This window comes from Lissotriton vulgaris, chromosome 11 (genome assembly GCF_964263255.1).
Source record: "Lissotriton vulgaris chromosome 11, aLisVul1.2, whole genome shotgun sequence".
Taxonomy (NCBI): Eukaryota; Metazoa; Chordata; class Amphibia; order Caudata; family Salamandridae; genus Lissotriton; species Lissotriton vulgaris.
This window is the reverse complement of record NC_141699.1, coordinates 257,541,148-257,563,987: the sequence shown is the minus strand read 5'-3', so window position 1 is coordinate 257,563,987 and position 22,840 is coordinate 257,541,148. Positions and strand designations below refer to the sequence as shown.

The 22,840-nt window shown below is 45.5% G+C and overlaps 1 protein-coding gene across 1 annotated transcript in view; it reads right to left on the bottom strand.

The window, feature by feature from the left end:
* Positions 1–22,840, bottom strand: part of LOC147679611 (2'-5'-oligoadenylate synthase 1-like) — a 163,004-nt gene that overhangs the window by 50,560 nt on the left and 89,604 nt on the right. Inside the window, exon 4 of the mRNA XM_086943182.1 lies at positions 15,379–15,617. Within this exon, the coding sequence (XP_086799308.1) occupies positions 15,379–15,617 (239 nt within the window). The remainder of the gene's footprint in view (positions 1–15,378; positions 15,618–22,840) is intronic.

Genomic DNA, 22,840 nt, shown 5'->3' with positions numbered 1-22,840 from the left:
AGGCTCGGGTCAGAGCGATGAGCTCCGCCGCTTGAGCAGACAGTGTGTCAATACGATGTGTTTCTTTGACTTCCGTTTCAGTGGTCACTGCATACGCGGCCACTAACTCTCCTGTACTTGTTCTCATACATGAACCGTCCACGTAAAGTGTCAGGTCTGGATTTGTCAATGGAACATCTGTTAAGTCTCGTCGGGGCTTTGTTACTGCATTAATGATCTCTATACAATCATGTGGGGCTGGATCTGTCATAATCGAGGGTAACAATGTTGCGGGGTTTAGAATGCTACAGAGTCTGATTTCTATGTGTGGCTGGAATAGCGTCAATTCATAACCTGTCAGTCGTGCTATAGTTAAGTGTTGAGTCTGGGTTCTGTTTAGAAGGACCTCTACAGAATGTGGAACTTGTACTGTCAATGGATGTCCTAATACAATTGAATCGCTCTGTCTGATAGCTAGGGCTGTTGCGGCAACTGACTTTAAGCACGCAGGGAGCGCCTGGGCTACTGAATCCAATGTACTTGAAAAATAAGCGCAAGGCTTATGTGAACCTGCTTGATCTTGAGTGAGGACAGACAATGCTGTACCATCACGTTCTGTAACAAAAAGTGTAAACGGTTTGCTGTAACATGGTGTTGCTAGAACTGGTGCTTGACATAAAGCTTTCTTTAATTCCTCAAAAGCCTGTGTATGTTCCTGAGTCCAAGGGAGGGCAGTCGAAGTCGCTGCCTCCTGTGTTGTCAACTGAATGAGTGGTTTAGCTAGAAATGCATACTGAGGAATCCATTGTCTGCAGTACGAGGTGAGGCCTATAAAGGCCCGCACTTCCTTTTGTGTCTGGGGTTGTGGCATATTTACAATTAACTGAATGCGATCAGGAGTGAGCTGTCTCCCCACTTTGGACAGCAAGTGACCCAAGTACACAACTTGCTGAACACAGAATTGTAGCTTTGAAGGAGACACCTTGTGTCCCTTGTCGGCCAGAAAATGTAAAACCGTCAGTGATGCTTGCTCACATTCGGGCTCACTTCGTGCGGTGATCAGCAGATCATCGACGTATTGCAGTAAGGCAGTGTTAACTGGCATTTGGATACAATCAAGTTGTCTTTTCAGTGCTTGGCTATAGATGCTGGGGCTTTCTGTGAATCCTTGAGGTGCGCGTGAAAATTTGAAACTTCGTCCATTTAAACTGAATCCGAAGAGATATCGGCTCTCTGGATCAATGGGTACACTGAAGAAGGCGTTCTTGAGGTCAATTACAGTAAAGAACGTTGCTTCTGAATCAATGGCAGTCAATAAGGATGAGATATCGGGAACCACAGGGTACTGTGGAACAATACATTTATTCAGTTCTCGTAAATCAATCACCAGCCGATATACTGGCGGTGCATTGGGATCAGTACGTTTAAGAATCGGAATGATAGGGGAATTACAGATATTGGAGTCGGTCTCTACGACCACTCCTTGGGCAATAAGCTCTTCAATGATTTCCAGTAAAGCCACTACAGCATCGGGTGGTAACTTGTATTGTCTGATTCGGGGTAAAACGACACCTGGCTTGAGTGTAACACGATATGGTGTAATGTGCATGCAGCCTACATCGGTTGGGCCTTGTGCCCACAGGTGTTCTGGTACATTTTTCAATCTGACATCAAACTCTCGTAATACATAGTGACCCTTGAAGTCTCGCAGGAAAAGTCTAACTCCTTCCGGAGAGCAGCATATCACGGCTCCTAGAGCCTTCAGTGTTTTGATACCTAACAAGTTTTCTGGACATGATTTCGTGAGTAACAAGTCTGTAACACGTGATAGTGGACCTACCGCTAAGGGGACAGGTTCTGACACTTCATTTACAATAGGCTGTCCTGAAAAACCAAGGGAAACATTCTGTGAGCCTGAGAGGGGTGCCCCTGGGACTTCATCATGGCTGATTGTTGTGCGGCTTGCCCCTGTGTCAATTAAAAACTTTCTGTCTTTTCCCAATACTTGACTGTGTACATAAGGACCCTCTTGATCTACAGGAATCTCAATAAGAGGCAAGCCCACCTCCCTCTCTAGGCTATTTCATGTGTATCGCTGATAATCGGGGTAATCTGATTGGGCATACTGGCACATCTGCCGTGAAACTTGCTGTGTCGCGGCAATGGGCTGTGGCTGTGATGCCGCTGCGGCCTGTCCTGTATGTGATGAAGCATGCATCGGTTGTGAATTCTGCGAAGTTTGTTGTTGGCCCTGGTCTTGTCTAGGCGGATGCGGTCTTTCTTTAGTTTTACCTGTTGCTATATTGTGTTTCAGGACTGGACATTCATGTACGTAGTGACCTGGCTGTTTGCAATAGTTGCATGTCCCTTTAACGGGAGCTGCTGAATTACTTGTCTGTGTCCCACCCTTTTTCTGACCGTCAGCCGGGGCTGTCTGGGCAACTAGTATTTTCATTTTTGTGTCTTTCATACGTCTTTGTTCATGTTCCTGTTCCTCTCTGATTCTGTTCTGATGATACTGTAACATCTGTAACATCTGGGATGGCGTATTTGCTTGCCATGTGCTTTCGACTTTATATACTCGATTCTTAACTTGCGTTAGGGAATTCTCTACTAATTTACTTACAAAAAGGTGTGGGTATGACTCGCTACTTGGTTTCAGGCCACTATTTATAATGAAACATTTCTCGAATCTTGAATAGAAGTCACTAGTATCTTCATCGTGTTTCTGTTTACAGGCTGAGATTGCATCCCAGTCTTCCTTTTTAGTTGTCAATAATCTTGGCAAGACCTGTACTATCAAACCTGGTAGTGCTTTAGCTTTTTCCCCAAGGCCTAGCCCTGGAGTACGAATCCTTTCCTCGTCTTCTATTTCAGTCCATATAATCTTTTTCTCTCCCACCTCCCATTCCCTTTCCTTGAGCTTCTCGTAGATGCCGGTAGGCAACAGAACCTTTAACAATTTCATAATATCAGTATAGGTGTAATCTGTGTGTTGCTGGCGGGGTCTGGTAACCCCCTGTTGCACCTCCTGAGGCAGAGGCTTGGGCATTATCCCTCTGTGGAGTCTGTATGTGTACTTGAACTTGTCTCTTAGTAGGATCAGGCAACGATGGATTTTGTATCTTGACCTGAGGTGGGGGAAGTGGTGGGGGTGGAGGAGCAGGCTGTCGAACGGGGGAACTCTGTTGCGGTAATGGTGGAATATGGTCTGGAGGCGGGTTGCCACCTCCATCACCGTCAGTAGGCGGTACACGGGCAGGTGGGTTGGTGTAAGCGGGCGCTACATCATCTAGATATGAAGCCAGGAATATGTCTTTAGTAGTCCTGTGGTTTACTTTAGTTGGAACCAATGGTGGCGGCAGATTTTTCGGTATTTCTGAATTGGCTTCAGGCGAACCCTCGGCCACTAAGTACATGCCATTTACAAGATTGTTTCGTGCACGGTCTACTTGTTCGGCTTTTACTCGGATCCCTTCATTAACTAATTCGTTTTCTCTGACTCTATCCGGCGCTTCTCTATGTCTGTCTTCTCTTCGGAGTTCTTTTTCGGCTTGTTTATGTGATTCTTTACGCCATAATTCTATGGCATCTTTCTGTGATTGTCTGGCTTTCTTTCTCCATAGTGCTTCTTCTACTTTCAGGATGCATTCGGCATCCCATGTTCCTATAGCGGGCCATCTGTGTCTTTCTTCTAGGTGCTTAGTATAATCGGCCCATAAATCTAGATACAGGATGGCGTCTATGCCATGCTTGTGGTACATGTAATTCCCAGGCGTGTCCCTAGGGGGGATAGGAATTTCTTCCTCTAGTATCCCTTTCCTAGTTCCTATCTGCTTTAACTTATTGAAAAACGGCATCTTGTCTACTTAATACTGGATACTCAATCCTTGCTACTGAACTCTGAACACAACTAGTTACACAAAAACACAATAATGCACATTAAACAATCACTCATACCACGACATTAATCACATGAGAAAACATTTTGAACATATATCTCTACCCTCGGAACCAGATGTACTGCTAAACAGCACAGATACACTGTCGAAGACAGTGCAAGAACTTGAATAACTGATATACTGCTAAACAGTACAGATACACTGTCTAAAACAGTGCAGACCGCGTTTGTGTACCCAAACCCGTCTCTACCGGATACATAATAATGCACCCGTCTAGATACGTCCCAGCAATGGTACTCACCGGGAAGCACGGAAACAGAAGGCCTCGGAAAACTCGACTGGACTGGACCGGACTCGACTCGACTCGACACGTGGATACTTCGGAAAACTGGTGGGCCTCTTGACACCTCGGACCTTGCTTCTTTCGGCTAGGCTCTGGTCGGGATCCTCCGCACTCCTCACCGCCTCGTCTGGGTGCTGATCGCAGTCTCCGTCACCTCCGTGGGCCAGAGGGAGATACAGGAAATCCTGCGGGTACGCGTAGTTCCGTCTTGACTGATGGCAGGGGGCAAAGCTTGCAACGCACCAACCGGCGCCTGAGGTGGGGGAGGGGTCCCTATTCGGGCGCCAGAATAATGTGGTAAATATTTGATTTACCGTCTTAATTTCTATGCAGGTAAGTACTTAAACAAAAATAACTCAATCGGAAAGAAAGAGACAGAGTCCGTGGTGTTAGAGTTCTTAGAGGTTTTATTCCTTAAAAAGGAATGGTACCAGACCGGATATCGTATTCCTGCCACCACAGGGGTGCAGGAAGGGATAGAGCAATATTTTATTGACAATACATAGCTTATATACTTAAATCATATTATAGAAACCAATACAGTAGGCGTAACAGCTGAGAGAAACAAGATAAGACACACACGTGGTAGTGATACGTAATTAGAAGGCGTGAACTAGGCGTGAAACATAGAGGTGGGTGCTAGAAACGTTACATGTAAGTGTCATAAGTGGGTGGCAACAAAAGCAGAATCTTGCAATGTCAGCAGAAATCTGAGGCCTGGATGCGCGCGCAGCTGCATGACGTGTGCATGACGTGTGACTGGAGGGTGCAGGGGACTTGACATTTACACTAGCGGAAAGAGACAGAAGTCTGGCATGTCAGATCAACTTGTACCACTATCATATCTGATATCTGATGTTTGGGAACCATTTTATCTAGAAGAGAAAGGTCTCTGGGGCAGAAGCTATTCTATACTGACTGTGAGTGCGTGTATAAGCGTCTAAGTGTCTACATGAGATGCGAGGGGGGCATGGGCCTTCCATGGTAACAGAGGCTATGAATTACTTGCACGGAGACAGTGAGGCCGGGCCCTTTGCTCTGCAGCTGGGGGGATGTTTACTTAAACTAGTAGGCAGGAATGTATTTTCGAGGAGCGGAACAGATAATGCGAAGGTTGAGTTTGGTCTTGGCAGGCAGCAGGCTGAGCTAAGCGCCGTGGGCCGCGCAGGGAGTAAGGCAGAGGTCACGGGTACAGAGGCAGCCCAGGCTGAGGCGTTCGGAGTCAGAAGACAGAAAAAGGCTCGATGGCAGAATTCGGGGCCTGCTTCACCAGAGCTGAAAAACGTGTAAAGTACACCACAAAAAGACGTTGGCATAGCATACTTAGGAACTGAATATTCAACCCGTTCATGGCGGGTCTGAAAGAGGACATGTTAACGTTGGACGCAAATGTATTTGCGTCTTCATAGCTGGCACAGGAGGGAAGTTACATGCACTTTAAACTCGTACATGGAGACGGTGGGGTACACGTTAGGGAACATTTCTTGACCATAAAATTTATATTTCCTCACACAGCGTGCGACGTTCGCCACGCGCACACACACAAAAGGTGGGAAGGGGAGCGGGGGAAGAGGTGGCAGAATGGGACAGGGCACAATATAACGATATATTAACAGAACACTACTTCTTTTACCTTTTTTTAAAATAAAAGCTAAAGCATTACATAGTCTTTAAATATGACAGGTGGAACAATAATTATTTTGCTCTGAACAGTACCACGGGGATTGGTTGCAATCCTGGGAGAAGACACACTCGAGGAATTTTCACTAGAAGCACATGCGGTGCGAGTTCCACACTGTTCACTGTTATTGGCATTTCCAGCTGATACTGATTTATCATTCTGAACAGTATCATGCCTGCACACTGTTTCTTGGGCCCTACTGCTAACAACATTTGATCCATTCCTCCATTGACCGTTGTCTAGTAGAACAGCAGCACCCTTGGTCTTGACCACACGCCTTGGCTCACTGTATCTGCACATGTTTGCTCTTTTCCTCAGATACTTCACTCTCACAACATCACCTGCTCTCACAAACATCGTCACCACATTCCTAGCGTCATAATTGCTGCACATGCGCTTCTGGTGTTTGTCCACCAGACTTCTCATCTTGATCTCTTTATCCCTTCTGTTCTCATCTTCCCATTTCTTCCAAGTCAAAGACCAGCATAGCTTCAATTGTATGACAGCCACGCTACCCCGGATCAGCTCAAAGGGGTTGCACCTGTGGTGTTGTGTGGACTAGCACGATATGACCACAATCTAGTCCTAAGAGCTGCCTCAACAGGAATGTGTGACCCTAAATCCATTTGGATGGTTTCCTTAATTAGGCAATTGCTCATTCAACCTTGCCATTGCCTTGTGGATGGTATATGGGAGACCATATATGTTCTTTGCCATTCTTTTCCATGAAGGTAACCGGTTCCGTGGACACAAACTGAACTCCATTATCAGTGACTAACTGATGGGGAAACCCTCTCTGCAAAATAATTCCTTCAAGAAGCTCACAAATTCGGACATGGTAGGTTGTGCTACAAATTTGACTTCTCCCCACTTGCTGTAATAATCGTAGCATAACACATCTCTAGGGTAAAGTATTCATTTGGCCATTGAAGTTGCTGCTGACTTTTATCCAAGGACCTTCATGCAGTTTCACAGATGTCATGGGACATTGGTGTGTGGTCATAGTTTTGTCTGCTTTAGTACAGACTGAACAACGACTGACATATACATCAACAACATGATCCACAAAGGAACACCAGTATCTCTCCCTTAACCTTCATTTAGTACCCGTCATCCCCACATGGCCTTCGAGGGCTATGGTTATTAACCCTCCCCCAAGGATGTCGGTACCATCAAGGATTCACCACAGAGAATGACATCTTCGATAACACTGAAGCTGTCTTTCATTTTCCAATTGTGTCTCAATGCCTTGTCTAACACTCTTTCACGAGGCCACCCTTTGACAAAGATATCAAAGATGGTTTTGGTTGAACTCCATTTCCATTAATGAGATGGCCTTAATACTCAACAGCCCCATTGAAAAATGTGCATTTGTCATTTTGCAATGTAAGCCCACTGTCCTGAATCCTTTGTAGGACCTTCCTCTGCATGGCTGTGTGTTCTTCCTTCGACTTGCTAAAATCAGTACATCATCTTGGAATGACTTCACATCTTCCATTCCACAGAACAGTTGATTAATTATTCGCTAGAGTACAGCAAATGCAGAACACAGCCTGAAAGTCAACCTGCAAAACTGATATGCTCCTTCAGGTGTGATGAATGCTGTATACTTTTTTTCACCCCTCAGCCAGTTGTATTTGATGGTATGCTGCACTGAAATGTAGTGTTGTAAAGATTTTTGGCCACTACAATGTCATCACCATCTCATTTATTAGGGGTAGGAGTTGACAATCGGCTACCACATGAATGGTTAAGCTTGCAAAGGTAGATGTATAGGGGGATTGCTCCATTCTGCTTCTTCGTAATGACCACGGGTGAAAGCCATTGAGACGCATTGATTGATTCGATTATTCCACTGCTACACCAACTCTTCAGAATAGCTTTGACCTCCGCACAAGTTCACTGGGGTATGTTTCCGATGCAATGTTTGACAGGGCATGTGTTGGTTTTCGAAATTATCTCATGTTTGAAATTCTTTAAGCATCCCAGTTGCTCACTGAACACTCCCTTGCATTATTTGAGGATTGTTTTCAAGCCATTCTCAGCTTCTGTTGATCTAACCATCCAAGGATGTTGACATTGTAGTCCACCACGAAAATTATTGTAAGGTGTTTTTCTCATTGAATGACAAATCTGCGCTGAATACTCCTTCTCATTTTATCTTGTGACCACAGTAGGCACCTGGAATGATTCTGCTGGCTTCTAGCGGAATCTTGCACTTTAAATTATTGTAAGTGTCTTTCGACAAGATTCTGATTCTGGATCCAGTGTCCACCAACATCTCCACATTTTCTCCATTCACACAGACATTGCACCTGGGCTGGTTTTGTAAATCTTCCTTATTGATGATCAAGGCGGGCCTTAGGGCGGTGCAACTGGTGCGGCTGCACAGGGCTCCTAGCATGGAGGGTGCTGTTTGCGCTGTGACCAAAACAAGCACCATTGTCTATCTTTCATTTCCACGACTTCATGGAAATAAAAGACGGACAGAGGTGCTCACATGATCGCAGATGAAGAGGTTTGACATACCGAGTGCAGCGTGTGTAAATCCCCTAAAGACGGCTCCTCTGACTCAGGAGATGTTGGATCGCCTATGCCAGAGCAGCTTACAAATATAGGCGAGACAGCACTGGCCTTTACTTGAACGTCCATCAAAGAAAACAGAGGAACAGCACCGTGACGGAAAACAATGCTTTAATTCATCTCTCGTATGTGCAAGCTTTCCAAGTCACTCTGTAATAGTTTTCTCTTGTGAACAACCCTCTCATGCCTGTATGTTTAAATGTACGCAGTCTGCATGGCTCTCTTTTCAATGTACAGCTTTCCCCTTTTTGACTGCTGTCTTATCTATTGTGTCTTACTTTACAGTGGTGCCCCAAAGTGCACAGCTTGCTCGTGTCTCTTAACAATGATCTCCTGCTGTCAGTAGTGTAGTCAGTAAGTCATAGGCTCTAATCCAAGGAAGGAAATGGACCTCTTGGTCACTGTTTAAATTGTAAGCTATAACATACATGCCAGAAGACCTGATTTTTCTTCTGAGACTATAGATTTTTTAAGCCAAAAATTACCTAATTTTAGCAGTCTCCTGCCTAAAATTATCTGTGCTTCAATGTACTTTAATGGAGAAAATAAAATCCCCCAATGTATTTTTCAAAATTCCCCCTTTGTAGTGTCGAAATTGCCATGTATGCTATAATCCGGTTCACTTGGCCTCACAGCTCTTTGGAAACTGGTGCCAATGCACCTGCTACACCAATCAAAGCTATACCCCTGCCTGCTGTGTTCAGTCTGCCCCTGTCTGTACACTGTTGACCAGTTCCGTACAGTATGCCCCTGTCTCTCTTTGTACTCCTCTCCTGGTGTACAGACTGCTTTTGTGTCTTTACACTGCTATCCGAAATATATGCAGTGTGCTTATGGACCCTTTTTACTTTGCTGTGCTGGAATGTGGCGTCAACTTTTCTCTCCGTAGATGGCTGCTTAAGTATGTAGAGTCTGAGACTTACCAGCTTCATTCTGCTGCCCTGGTGTGTACAGTCTGTTCTGGTATTTTTGACACAGCTGTCGATACACGTACGGTCTTGCCATCTTACAAATATGAGTAGCCAGCATAGAAGATGTGGCCAAACGGCTAGAGCTGCCAACGTAAGAACTGTGGAACCAAGTTGGAGTCAATGGTTCATTCTTGTTCTCATCTGAACTCACGTCTCTCTATGTTCCTTCTTGAATTTGTGCCATTTCTTTTGTAAAGGTCTGAAACATAAGGGCCTAGGCTTATAACACTAACTCTTTGGATCTTCTGTGCTCCAAAATGTCAATTTTTTGCATTTTATTTTCAAAACCTCACTGTTTCAAGCAGTGTGCACTTGGCTGTGCTTAACACAGCCTTGCACCTGTCACTGGTTGCGCGCCACACAATGCCTTGCAGAAGAGTGCGCTTATTGATTCCGCTACTCTATGTGCTTCTAAATAAATGTGCACCTCACCTCTTTCCCTCCTGTATTATGTGCCTCAAGATGAAGTCTTTCATATGTTTTGAGGAATACAGTAAATACTACATTTAACAGTTATGTGCCCAGAACAGCATACATCTGAGCCCACAAATTGGCATGAAATCAGCAGTTTTACTGCATAAGTTTAGGGTACAACACAAAGGTTGTGTGGAGGGGGCACCGACAAAGATTTTGTCACTGGGCACCACCTTTGAAGAAATGTCCAGTTTTCCCTTGCAAACTTTGCCTAATGCAGGACATCCCTTGTTAGATGGCAAGAGAGTACTGAATCCACACCAAAAGCATGTAAATTTGCCACTGTGCACAGTGGGGGCGTTTTTTGAGCTGTTCTTTCCGAACGGCTTCATTGCTGACTCTTCTTCTTTGTTGTTAACCCGACTGATGTTCACTTGGTGGTAGTCTGGTTTGTGCAGCAAATTCATTCCTTTAGCTGACTTTTCCATGCTCTTAATGGTTGATACCAGCTTTCTAGGCTGGGCTGCCTATGACATAATTTCTCCCGCGCCTTCAGGCAAGTGGTGCGCATTAACACCTGATCGCGGATGATCGCATCCATGTCCCTCAATGTGCACTTTGGTCAAACATTCTTAGGGTCGCAACATGAGAAGCAATTGCCTCACCAGGGGCCTGGTATCTGTACTAGAAATTGCACCTCTTCATTATAACGCTGATAGTGGTATCAAAATAATTCTTCATTCTGGTTTTGGCTTCAATGAACACATCCCACTCTTTTTGTTTTTGTTTAGAAAACAGATAAAGAGAACATGGTACAAAGTTATACTAAAGAGCATAAAAACGGATACAAAGGGTAACAAAGAATATAAATGGTAAACAAATGCTGAAAAATCTGATAAAACATACATTGCCAGAATTAAAAACTAATGTTAAGAGTGAAATAAAATCAAATAGTACCATATTAAATTTAGCATTTTTGCTTTCGAATTTTAAAGATTAGAGAAGTGGTAAAAGAAAGAAAGGAAGAATGAAAGGGGGAAGAAAGAAAAGAAAAAGGAAAGGAAAAAAAGAAAAGAGATGTCAGCAATCCAATTCTATAATCTAGTAAAACATTTCCAATAACAAATAGAACAAAATCGCAAATAGAAATATTCAATCTATAGAATTCGAACATTATAAAAAAGAAATAAGTGCAGCATTCACGGCGGCTGAAAAACAAAGTTACTTTCCATAGCATGCAATGCAGAGGAGGAAATACAATTAGTGAGAGGAGACAAGAGGCCTCCTTACGAATAAGCTGCTGCGAAGAGGTAACATAAGCTCTGTCAAGCCTGTGATGGAGACTTAAAAGATTCCACCAAGCAGAAAAGGAGACTTTAGAAGCATCCTTCCAATTAGAAGTTATAACCTGTAAAGCAATAGCATTGGACAAATCTACAAACGAGCCAGGTTTACGAGCACCCAACCAACGAATGGACTTACTACCCAAAAATATGGAGTGAATATCAATAGGAAAAGCATTGATGGCTATGTAAAACTCCTCAGTGCCACTTTTGAGGATGTGGCTTCCTCTAGCGTCCGCTTGCAGTATTACATGTCAACATTAAATAATGGAGTGAGCTGGTTCCCTCTCCCTTCCCAGGGGCTAATTTGTGGCAGGAAGGAAGCAGAAGAATTTGAGGACCGGCATAGGCTTACAGCGTGCGGTAGCCAAATGCACACACAAGTATGGTGTTCAGGCACGCAACGCCCATAAGGCTAAAAGGGCTTCTACATCCTCCCTCCTAACCACCGCCTCCCCTGTCATGTGTCTTAGCCCCGGCTGCTGCAGCTCGAGCTGCTGTGGGCTCAGCTGGGCAGTGTCTGGAGTCTTAACTCTGGCACGCCCGAGTTTTTCACAAGTCTACACGCGAGTTGGGCTGCAACGACTACTAAATAAATGATATAGGGCCAGATGTAGGTAGCCCAATACCGGTCGGTAATGGCCGAAATGACTGAATTTCGGCCATTACCGACCAGTATTATGCTATTGAGATGTAGGTGGCTACATTTCAGATTCGGTAATTTACTGATTCGGTAATTTAAGGAATCGTTAAATTACCGATTCCTTAAAATACCTAATCAGTAAATTACCAAATCTGAAATGTAGGGAGCACTCAAATGAGTGCATTGCATGGTTAAGGAATCTGTATTTACCACCAAATAAAAGTTGGTGGTAAATATCGAAAACCTTTGAAAAAGGAATTGTATGCTTTTTCAAAAGTGCCATGTGGCAGACGTACATGCCCTTAGGGCATGTATGTGTGCCACATGTGCACCTATGCACTATTCAGGAGTGCAACAGGGTGTCAATGTGACACCCTGCCACCCTTGAATGTGTTCCCCCATTACCAAATCGGTATTTACCGATTCAGTAATTCCCATTCATTCCTATGGGCCTCCAGGCCCATAGGAATGAATGGGAATTACAGAATCGGTAATTACCAATTATTACTGATTCGGTAACCTTTACCGAATACTTACCTACATACCATTTACCGATTCTGAAATACGGAATCGGTAAAATTCAGTATTTTAGAATCGTAAATGGAACTTACCTACATTTGGCCCATAGCTCCATAACTCTGAACTCTCAGTAGGAAAATCATATACATACTTGGGGATCAACATCAACTCTAAGGCTACTTTTGTCAAATATCGCAGCAACATCGCTATGAAAGCCATGGCCCTTGAAGTTAACCTTTCAAAACTTTCTTAAAAATTGACAGGACCGAGCCTAGCCCCAAAATTGGAAGTCATGAGAGCTAAAAAAGACCCCATATTGTCGTATGGCTTCGAAATCTCCCTAGGTAAACCCAGCATTACATTAAACCAACATGTGACCAAGATTTATAAAATGGTCCTTCAGCTGCCAAAATCTGCATCTGCTGCACAGATTCAATTAGAACTAGGCCTCCTAAACTATGATATGTTAGGTGCAGGTGCTTATTTTAAAATGGGCCACAAGCTAAGGCAGGCTGGAGCTGGTTCCCTCGAGTCATTGTTATGGTCAGATATCAGCTCTAACAATCTTGGTGGGTCACACAGTTAGTTTTTTCACTAATGTGTACAGCAATTATCAGCAAGTGACCTCTGGAACCTCATCCCAAGCAACACAGCTTTTAAAACAAGCATCAAGAACCGTATCCGAATGTGTTCCTATTGTTCTGATAAGTGACCCTTGCCAAACGCAAGCATGCACGGGCAGTAATCAACTCTTATCAGTTGGCCTCGTGCCATCAGAGATGAGGTACATTGTTGGTGAGTGGTAGTCAGGGAAGTCATGGAGGAGGAGGAAATGGGGGAGGTGGCACCAAAAAACACTGTTGCACCGTGGGCAACCAGTGCAAGGGTCAGCCATGGCTGGGAGTGTTACCCCACCTCCTGAAATTCGGGTCTAGTTGCGCCCCTGATGGTGTTTGTTGTAAATATAAGTACAATAATGATATATGTGCCAGCGTAATAACAGTATTCCACCTAGAAACTGGTGTGATAATGCTAGCGTCGTGGTGATACTTTTGTTGTAAAAGCTGTCGGTAATTAGGCTTTCGCTGTTCCGTCACATAATCATGCCAACCATGTGCACCAACCTGACCCAGACTTTGGGTGTGAGTTCACTCTTAGGAGAGGAGACAATTGAGTTTTGACTTGCACTATGCGTGGGCCTCTAGAAATCAAATCAAATCTAGATGCTGGTTTTCTTAACCTGTGTACTCTAGGTAGAGATAATACACATGTACAGCTTAGTATGTTACGGTGTTGCATGTTTATTAGTACAAAAGCGCACAGTATGAGGGCCATGTTGTGGCTTCCCCGCAAGCAGATACCAGTGAGTCCCAGAAACAGCCATCCGCATGCATGCTCAGGATCTCTACGCACTCAGGTTAAACACACTAACTAATTATGTATGTGCATCAGGGTGGGGAGGGAAACAACCTTTACAATGCAACTTTTACACCGCACTATCATTACAACGAAACTTTTACAACGCAACATCCATTACAACACATGCATTTACAACGCAACCATTACAACGCATGACACTACAACGCCCACCACTACAACGCATGCCATTACAACGCAGTCATTACAACGCATACCATTACAACGCATAGCATTACAACACATAGTACCCTTACACTATCCAACACTTACCCTACTGTTGCACCCCCTGGAGTTAGAATAGTAATTTTTACCCCTACACTATCCAACACTTACCCTACTGTTGCACCCCCTGGAGTTAGAATAGTAATTTTTAACCCTACACTATCCAACACTTACCCTACTGTTGCACCCCCTGGAGTTAGAATAGTAATTCTAACCCCTACACTATCCAACACTTACCTTACATGCAATGTAATGTTATGCGTTGTAATGGTATGCGTTGTAAAGGTAGTAGGCGTTGTAGTGGAATGCATTGTATAGGTAGTTTCTAAGAATTCGTTGTAATGGCATGCGTTGTAAAGGTATGCGTTGTAATGGATGTTGTGTTGTAAAAATTGCGTTGTAAAGGTAGGCGTTGTAAAAGTATGCGTTGTAACGTCATACATCCGGATGGGGAACCTAGTGAAAACCCCTCAGAAAGAAACACCAATCTCCTTCAGCGGAACTTGCGTCAACTAACACCGACCTGGTCTCTCACCCTTAAAGAGGATGATGAGTAGAAAACTATTGTTTCTGCTCAAACTCTTTGTGGGGACACCAAACTCCAGCTAGAAACCAATAATCATCTGGCAACTTGAACTTCCTTTAAGAACTAAAAACTCTAGTCAAACAATCAGAAACTGGTAACATCAAAATAAATATTAATGCTGGGCTGGGTGTTAAATATTGGCTACAATACTGTTAGATAGAAACTAACAAATATGCAGAGACACCAACCAGCACCGGGATAACTACAGACATAGACATGGCACAGGGAAATACCTATACAAAGGGAGACTGGTATAGAAATGAGGCACAGAAACAGTGAACAAAGAGCGAGAGAGAGGTTGGCTGTCAGGACAGATGTGAGAAACAGAGAATACTGGGAACATAGTAAACTGTATACAGAGAGGAAGGTGAAAGGTAGACACAATTACAGAAACAGCCACATATGTAGAAAGAGGGAAATAGAGACTTATCTCGAATGAGATAAACAAAGAAAGTCCAAGGAACAAAGAGTGAAGGTAGAAAAGAGAGACACTAAAAAATGGAGACAAAATAGATACACATGCAGGTAGAAAGCGCAGATCTATATAGGGGACAGGGCAGCTCGAGAAACACATGAGGTTGGAAACCTATTTAGAGGAATATGAGTTGCTAAAATTGGAAAAAGAGAGATAAATGCAGGGAGAAGTAAGGAGATTGAAGTAATTAGGAAGACAAGGAATGAAAAAGACAGAGGGAGAGTGACACATTACCCAGAGAGGCGGAGAAAGAGAATGTACAGATTGAGAGTGAAAACTGTGGGTGTGAGGGTCTGACCTGGGCTTCCTCAGTTGCTTCCTGACATAGTCCCCTACGTCCGGGTTCTCAAAGTCGTAGTACGTCATCCAATGTACGCAGAGCTTCTGATACTGACAGAGCAGTTTCATGAGGGTGCAAAATCCCTGTTCTGTGCGGAAGTCCACAGCCCCGCTGCCCTGCTCCCAGGCGTAGATAGTTAACAGCTCCAGGGCATACTTGTGTGGCAGGGAATAGTCCTGGTATCTGCTTTTAACATACTGATAGAAGGAAAAATAAGAATCAGTACAGAGGGTCACTTGGTGCCCACATTACCGAAAGAGCTTCACTAGAACAAGTGTGCACAAAACAGCCAAATACTTACCTCTAAGCTTTATTCCTCCAGTATCCCTTACTTGACCCAGTACCTACTGCACAGCCACAACCCTCAGACACCAGCACAACATTGAGAGCTTTTCTCTACTGCTCCACTTTAGGCCCGTCTTATTCCTTTGGATGTTGCCATAAGAGGCCCAGACCCACACCCACTTGAGTATTTTTGGAATCAGAGTCATCCTGAGAGACGGAGGGAGGATTGCCAGTACTTGGACAAGGAAGGGTTATCAGAGTAACATAAATTACCGGTAACTAGTATCTCCATTAACTCCTCATAACCTTATGCATCCCAGTCTTTTTATTGTGGCTATACCATGGTGGCATGCCTTCTCTCTAAATCCTGAAAGAAAAGAACAACCACTTCAGATTAAATGCCCCAAAAGTCTATGAAACTCTTCTTCTCACTTCCAACCAGTATTAAGCAGCAATGTTGCAGAGAAGTCCAAAACGGGTGTCCCACTACCTTCCGCCTGGGATGAACACATTCACAAGTAGATCTGCCATGCATCAACCCAGTAAAGAAGGGCCAGTTGATTCATGCAAGACACATGGTTGACTTAATCCAACAAATAAGTGTCAAGGTATACGCCATATTGCCCTGAGGACCCAGGCCATGCATTTCATGTGGAATAGGCTGTAGCCCTGGAAATATAGACATGTACCTCAGTGATACCAACCTTTCTCATCTTCCTCTTCTCAACAGCAGGAGTGTAAAAAGAGGGAAGAAGGATTATCTGCTCCTGAAGAAAGAATGTGATTGCCTGGGCATAAAGCATGAGTCCATCCTCACCATCAGCAGGTCAAAAAAGGCAGGTAAGTGGACCTGACCAATAATGATCCAGGGGGGAGAGTGAGGAACTTCTCTTCTTAAGATGACAGGGAGAGGTCCTTACTGACCCCCATCCAAGATAAATTTCCACATTTACACCTGGGCCTGAAAAATGTGGTTCAACAGATGCAATGTTGCAAAAGATGTCGGGTCAGTGGATTTAGGTGCTTGGGCCCTCAAGGCATCAGAAACGTGCATGAGGTCTGACACAATAAACAAAAAGTCAGTGTTTGACATGATAGGCAAGAAGAAAATGAGGGCAAGTGACCTACCTGCTTTTCTTTCCTATGCCTGGAATCAATGCCTTTCTAAAGCCATGTCCTTCTGAAAAAGACACAACAGCTAAATCCATAGGTCTATACACTCTTGCTTCAGTTAAGTTCTGAAACTGACCATAATAGACTGCAAGTCCTAACAGTGTGTTCTGTGTGAGCTTGGATAGTTGATCAAAAAATGCATTTGTCCAGAGTCCGACAAACTGTTTCTGTGTCTTGGACAGCCATCTGTACTGACAGAGTATGGAAGAGAGAATCGCCCAGGTGCCAGCGAATAAGAATTCCTTAGCTGCAAAGGAAAGCTAAAACTGGCAACAAAACCTTGGTCAACATGCTTAAAGATGACATGAGGCCAAAGGACAACACTGGAAATGCCAATGGAACCCCAGCCCACAGAACCTCAGAAACATCTGATGGGACGGATTGACGTGACTGTACAGATATGCATTCCTAGGGTCTATGGCCATCAAAAACATCCCTGGCAAGGCTAATACTTTGTAGAGTATCCATCTTGAAATGAACTGTTTAGAAGGACAGGTGGAGAGCCTTTGAGCCACAATGGGTCAGCCCAAATCATTCTTGGTCGGAGCAAAATAGAAGCTCACAAAAAACTGGTTCTGTGGTGTGTGCTCTTAATTATGATTCTGTCCCTTTAGGACAGGAGCCTGAGGGGAGGTAGTAAAGAAGAGCAGGGAAGAGTTCGGAATGTTTTGCTGGGATGACATGGTGCTTTGACAAGGTGGCCTCATCTATACCTATTCTATTCTATACTAATACTAGCAGCCCGTCCAGACGTTGTCCGGGTATGAATTGCTGCCGGCCAGTAGTATATTGTTTTGTAGGATTTCGTTTTGATAGCATTTATTATCTGTGACAGGCGGGAAACAACCTTTACAACACAACTTTTACAATGCACTACCATTACAACAAAACTTTTACAACGCAACATCCATTACAACGCATGCCATTACAACGCAACCATTACAACGCATGACACTACAACGCATACCACTACAACGCATGTCATTACAACGCAGTCATTACAACGCATACCATTACAACGCATAGCATTACAACACATAGTACCCTTACACTATCCAACACTTACCCTACTATTGCACCCCCTGGAGTTAGAATAGTAATTTTTACCCCTACACTATCCAACACTTACCCTACTGTTGCACCCCCTGGAGTTAGAATAGTAATTTTTACCCCTACACTATCCAACACTTACCCTACTGTTGCAACCCCTGGAGTTAGAATAGTAATTTTTACCCCTACACTATCCAAGACTTACCCTACTGTTGCACCCCCTGGAGTTAGAATAGTAATTTTTACCCCTACACTATCCAACACTTACCCTACTGTTGCACCCCCCTTGAGTTAGAATAGTAATTTTTACCCCTACACTATCCAATACTTACCTTACATGCAATGTAATGTTATGCGTTGTAATGGTATGCGTTAAAAAGGTAGTATGCGATGTAATGGAATGCGTTGTAAAGGTAGTTTAAAAAAGTTTGTTGTAATGCCATGCGTTGTAATGGAATGCGTTGTAATGGATGTTGCGTTGTAAAAAATGCGTTGTAAAGGTATGTGTTGTAAAAGTATGCGTTGTAACGTCATACATCCGTGACAGGCCTGTAAAACGCTCTGATTCACAGTGCACTGCTGATGCACTTAAGAGTGCGCGTTCAGTAGTGTGTGAATGCCATATTCAGCTCCGCTGTGCGCTTGGCCGAACGCAGGAAACTACAAGAACGGCCGACGATGGGACTACGTATCCCGTGAGCCTGTGCGCTGCGCATGCGCGAAATGCGGTGACTCATAAAAACAGAAGCGGCGCCGGGCGACATCATCGGATATTGCCGAGATCGAGGGAAGACGCCGGAAAGGTAAGGGACAAGCGTTCCCTGTTCTGTGTTCTAGGTTTGACTCAGAGAACTCGTTGCCTAGCCTTAGACGCCCGTAGCCTTTCAGCCTGGTCATCCCAACCCTGGAGTTCGAAATCGACTCCGCTTTTGCACGAACTCGGGTGCCCCGGTTAAAAGATAGACCTCGTCAGTTACACGCTGACAGGATTCCCTAAACCGGTGAGAGAGAGCAGTAGCTCCTTCTCCTTGAGCTTTAAGGACAATTCAAACCCTCGTGTGGGATAACTGGAAGAGCAGATGCTCGTAAGCTATCCCAAACTTAACAAGCACTGGCAAGACAACTACTGACTCTTGGGTCTCTGGTGCATACTTAACCAGGACGTGCTGTACCCCACGTTGGAAGGTGCTGGGACCAGCACCACTGCGGGGGACGGTTTCAGAACAGCTGGCTAGCTGTTCGAGAGTCGAGTGGCATTGTCGGCCACTGCTTAGCACAGTGCCCTCCGTTGAAGAGTATCAGGACGACACTCATGCAGAGGACGGTTTAGACAGCACCCAGAGGAACAGAGTGGAGTAACTCTTAGTAATACTTGAACCGGTGTCTGTGTTCTTTATAGAGTAAAAACCTGAACCATACCACATCAGTCTGCGACTGTTTTCTTTCTGCTTTGTGCGACTAAACAGAGGGGTATCACCATCCAATCCCGTGGGCAATCAGGGTTTACAGAATATCCGATCTTTATACCATAAACAGCCACCCGGTTGGATAGTGACTCATGGCAGACATGGACGACGTGCTAACAGCCTTACAGGCTGTACAAAATGAACTAGCGGCATCCAGGCTGGAAACCGCTGACATAAGAGCCAGAATGGAACACATCCAAAGGAATCCGTTCAATGCCGGACCTCCCCCGGCAACGCAACAAACAGCGGTAACGGTGGAGATGCCGGTATCCTTACCGTTTGCCACGCCGGAGAGATATAGCGGAGACCCAAGCACTGTTCAGGTGTTTTTGACACAGGCAGCCCTGCACTTCACCTGCAAACCCCGCTCTTTCCCCACCAACCAAGCGAGAGTCGCATTTCTGATATCATATCTAGCTGGAAACGTGGCACAGTGGGAAGTACCGTTGGTAAGCAGAGACGACCCGCTTATTCATGACTGGGATACTTTTCAAGAAGAATTTGTGAAGGTGTTTGACAGGAGGGCCGATTAGTACACGGCGGATAGAGAACTGCTAGAGCTTCGACAAGGCAGCTCAGGTCTGGTGGCGTATATGAATGCCTTCCGTCGGTTGGTGTCGGAAACGAAGTGGCCTAACGAAAAGAGAGCGGCTCTCTTCCATCAAGGCCTCAGCGAGGACTTAAAGGACGTGGTGGCACAGATCGACCCACAACCGGCCACTTGTGAGGACCTCATAGGCTTGGTCCTTCGCCTAGACCATAGACTGGGAGAACGAAAGGGAGACCACAAGAAAAAAGACAAACCCCTACCAGTGCCAGGGCCACCTGGGGCCCCTGATGCAACAACGAACACAGGCACCGAACCCATGGATGTAGGTGCCATTCGAGCTAGCCTAACATCCACTGAAAAGGAATCAAGACGCAAACAAGGGCTTTGCCTGTATTGCGGGAAGAAAGGACACTTCGTGAGAGAATGCCCGGCCAAACCTAAGACAAATCGGTTTCGGTCAGCACGATTGTCAAACGCTGCTGTTGATGAGTCGGCGGAAAACTAGAGGACTCCAAGAAGAAAGAAGGGGATTCAAGGAGTCGTTGTTTTGTCCCTTCCATGCATGTGAGGATGCCTTCCACACAGAAACATTTGTTCATACCCATCCACCTCAAGGTGAAGGATGCATGGGTTTCGGTGGATGCTATGGTGGACTCTGGGGCCACGGGCTCTTCATCGATGTGGAGAAGGCCAGGGACCTGCGCATGGTCCTCACCCAGAAGGAAACACCAGAGAGCGTGTACGCTGTTGACGGGCGCTGTCTGACCTCAAGGCCCATAAGACAACACACCGGAGGGGTGCTGGCAAGGTACGGAAGGGAACACGTGGAAACCATAGACTTCAACATCATATGAGCCCCCCAGTATGGGGTCATCCTAGGGTTACCCTGGCTAAGAAAACACAACCCAACGATAGACTAGGATAAACAAGAGGCCAACTTGACTTCAGCCTATTGCAGCACTCATTGCGGTGTGTCCATCGAGCAACCTGATAATCTATTGGGAGGACCACACAAGATTGCCACAGCAGCGGAAAAAGACGTAACCGTCCCTGAAGTATACCAGCACTATGCCGATGTGTTCGATGACACGCAGGCCGAAGAACTGCTCCCTCATCGGGTGTTCGACTGCCAAATCGACCTGGTTCCGGGTGCGAGCGTACCGAGTGGAAGGCTATACGCTTTATCTGAACCAGAGAATGTGCACCTGCGTTCATACCTTGACAACATGCTGAGGTTAGGATTTATTCGCCCGTCCAAATCCCAAGCAGCTTCTCCCCTGTTTTTCATCCCCAAGGCCAATGGGGAACTCCGCGCCTGTGTGGACTTCAGAGCCCTTAACGCCATTACCGTAAAGAACAGATACCCACTACCCCTAATCAACGTGCTGTTAGAACAGGTGAAAACGGCTAAGATATACACTAAGCTTGACCTAAAAGGAGCGTACCACCTGGTGCGTATGCGGTCGGGGGACGAGTGGAAGACCGCGTTTAAAACGCGGTTCGGGTTATACGAATATAAGGTGATGCCCTTTGGGCTCTGTAATGCCCCTGCAGCGTTCCAGTTCTTCTTGAACAACGTGTTGCACGAGCTTCTGTACGTCTTTGTCGTGGTCTACATTGACGACATTCTGGTGTATTCAGACAGCGAGACAGAACACATAAGACATGTGTCCACAGTGTTGAGCATTCTCAGGGAGAACAGGCTGTATTGCAAGCTAAGCAAGTGCGACTTCCATGTCACGTCCATGGAGTTCTTAGGAGTCATGTTGAGCCCGGACGGCCAGACAATGGCAGACAGAAAGGTCAAGGCCATAAAAGAGTGACAGCCCCCTCGAAACTTCAAGGAGGTGCAAAGCTTTATTGGCTTTGCCAATTTCTATCGACGTTTTATCGAGGGGTTTTCGGGACTGGTGGCCCCTCTCACTCATCTGCTACGGAAATCCCGGCCGTTTGCCTGGACTCAAGAGGTGGGAGAAGCCTTCTCTGCCCTGAAACGAGCGTTCGGCACCGCTCCAGTGCTGGCTCATCCAAACCCGACCTTGCCATATGTTGTCGAAGCGGATGTCTCAGACATGGCAATTGGGGCCATCCTGTCTCAGAGAGATGAGGGCACGGGAGTGCTTCATCCGGTGGCGTTTATGTCCAGGAAGCTGACGGAGGCGGAGAGAAATTATCACATCGCCGAAAAGGAGCTGCTGGCGATCAAGGACGCCTTCTCGGAGTGGAGGCACCTCCTGATGGGGGCGAGGCACAGGGTATCTGTGTTCACGGATCACCGAAACCTACAATTCATGACCGCTGCAAGACAGCTAACACCGAGGCAAATGAGGTGGATGCTGTTCTTTTCGGGTTTTGATTTTGTTATTACTTATAGACCCGGAGCCAAAAACCGCAAAGCAGATGCCCTCTCTAGGCAAACCTCTGGCACCACGGCGCCTCCTGCGCCGGTGGCCTCTATCATCCACCCTGAGAAGGTGATCGGGGCTATACAACCTGACAGCTTCATGAAGAGGGTACAGGAGGGGGTACACACCCATGAATGGAGAACTTGGCTTCATCACCACCCGGAGTGGCGCGTAAAAGAGGGCATTCCTGTCAAGGGGACTGCCATGTTGTTGCCTGCTCTACAATTGAGGAAACAAGCGTTTCGAGGGTGTCATGAGTCGCCCAGTGCAGGGCACTTGGGGACGGAAAAGACAAGAGAATATGTCTCAAGACAATTCTGGTGGCCAAGTACGAGAAGAGACGTGGCGGACTGAGTCGCGTCTTGCAGAGTGTGCGCTACCATGAAGTCGGATCACCGCAAACCACAAGGAATGCTACAACCCCTTCCCACACCTTCAAGACCATGGGAGAACATATCTTTGGATTTCGTGGTTGGGTTGCCTTCTGACCA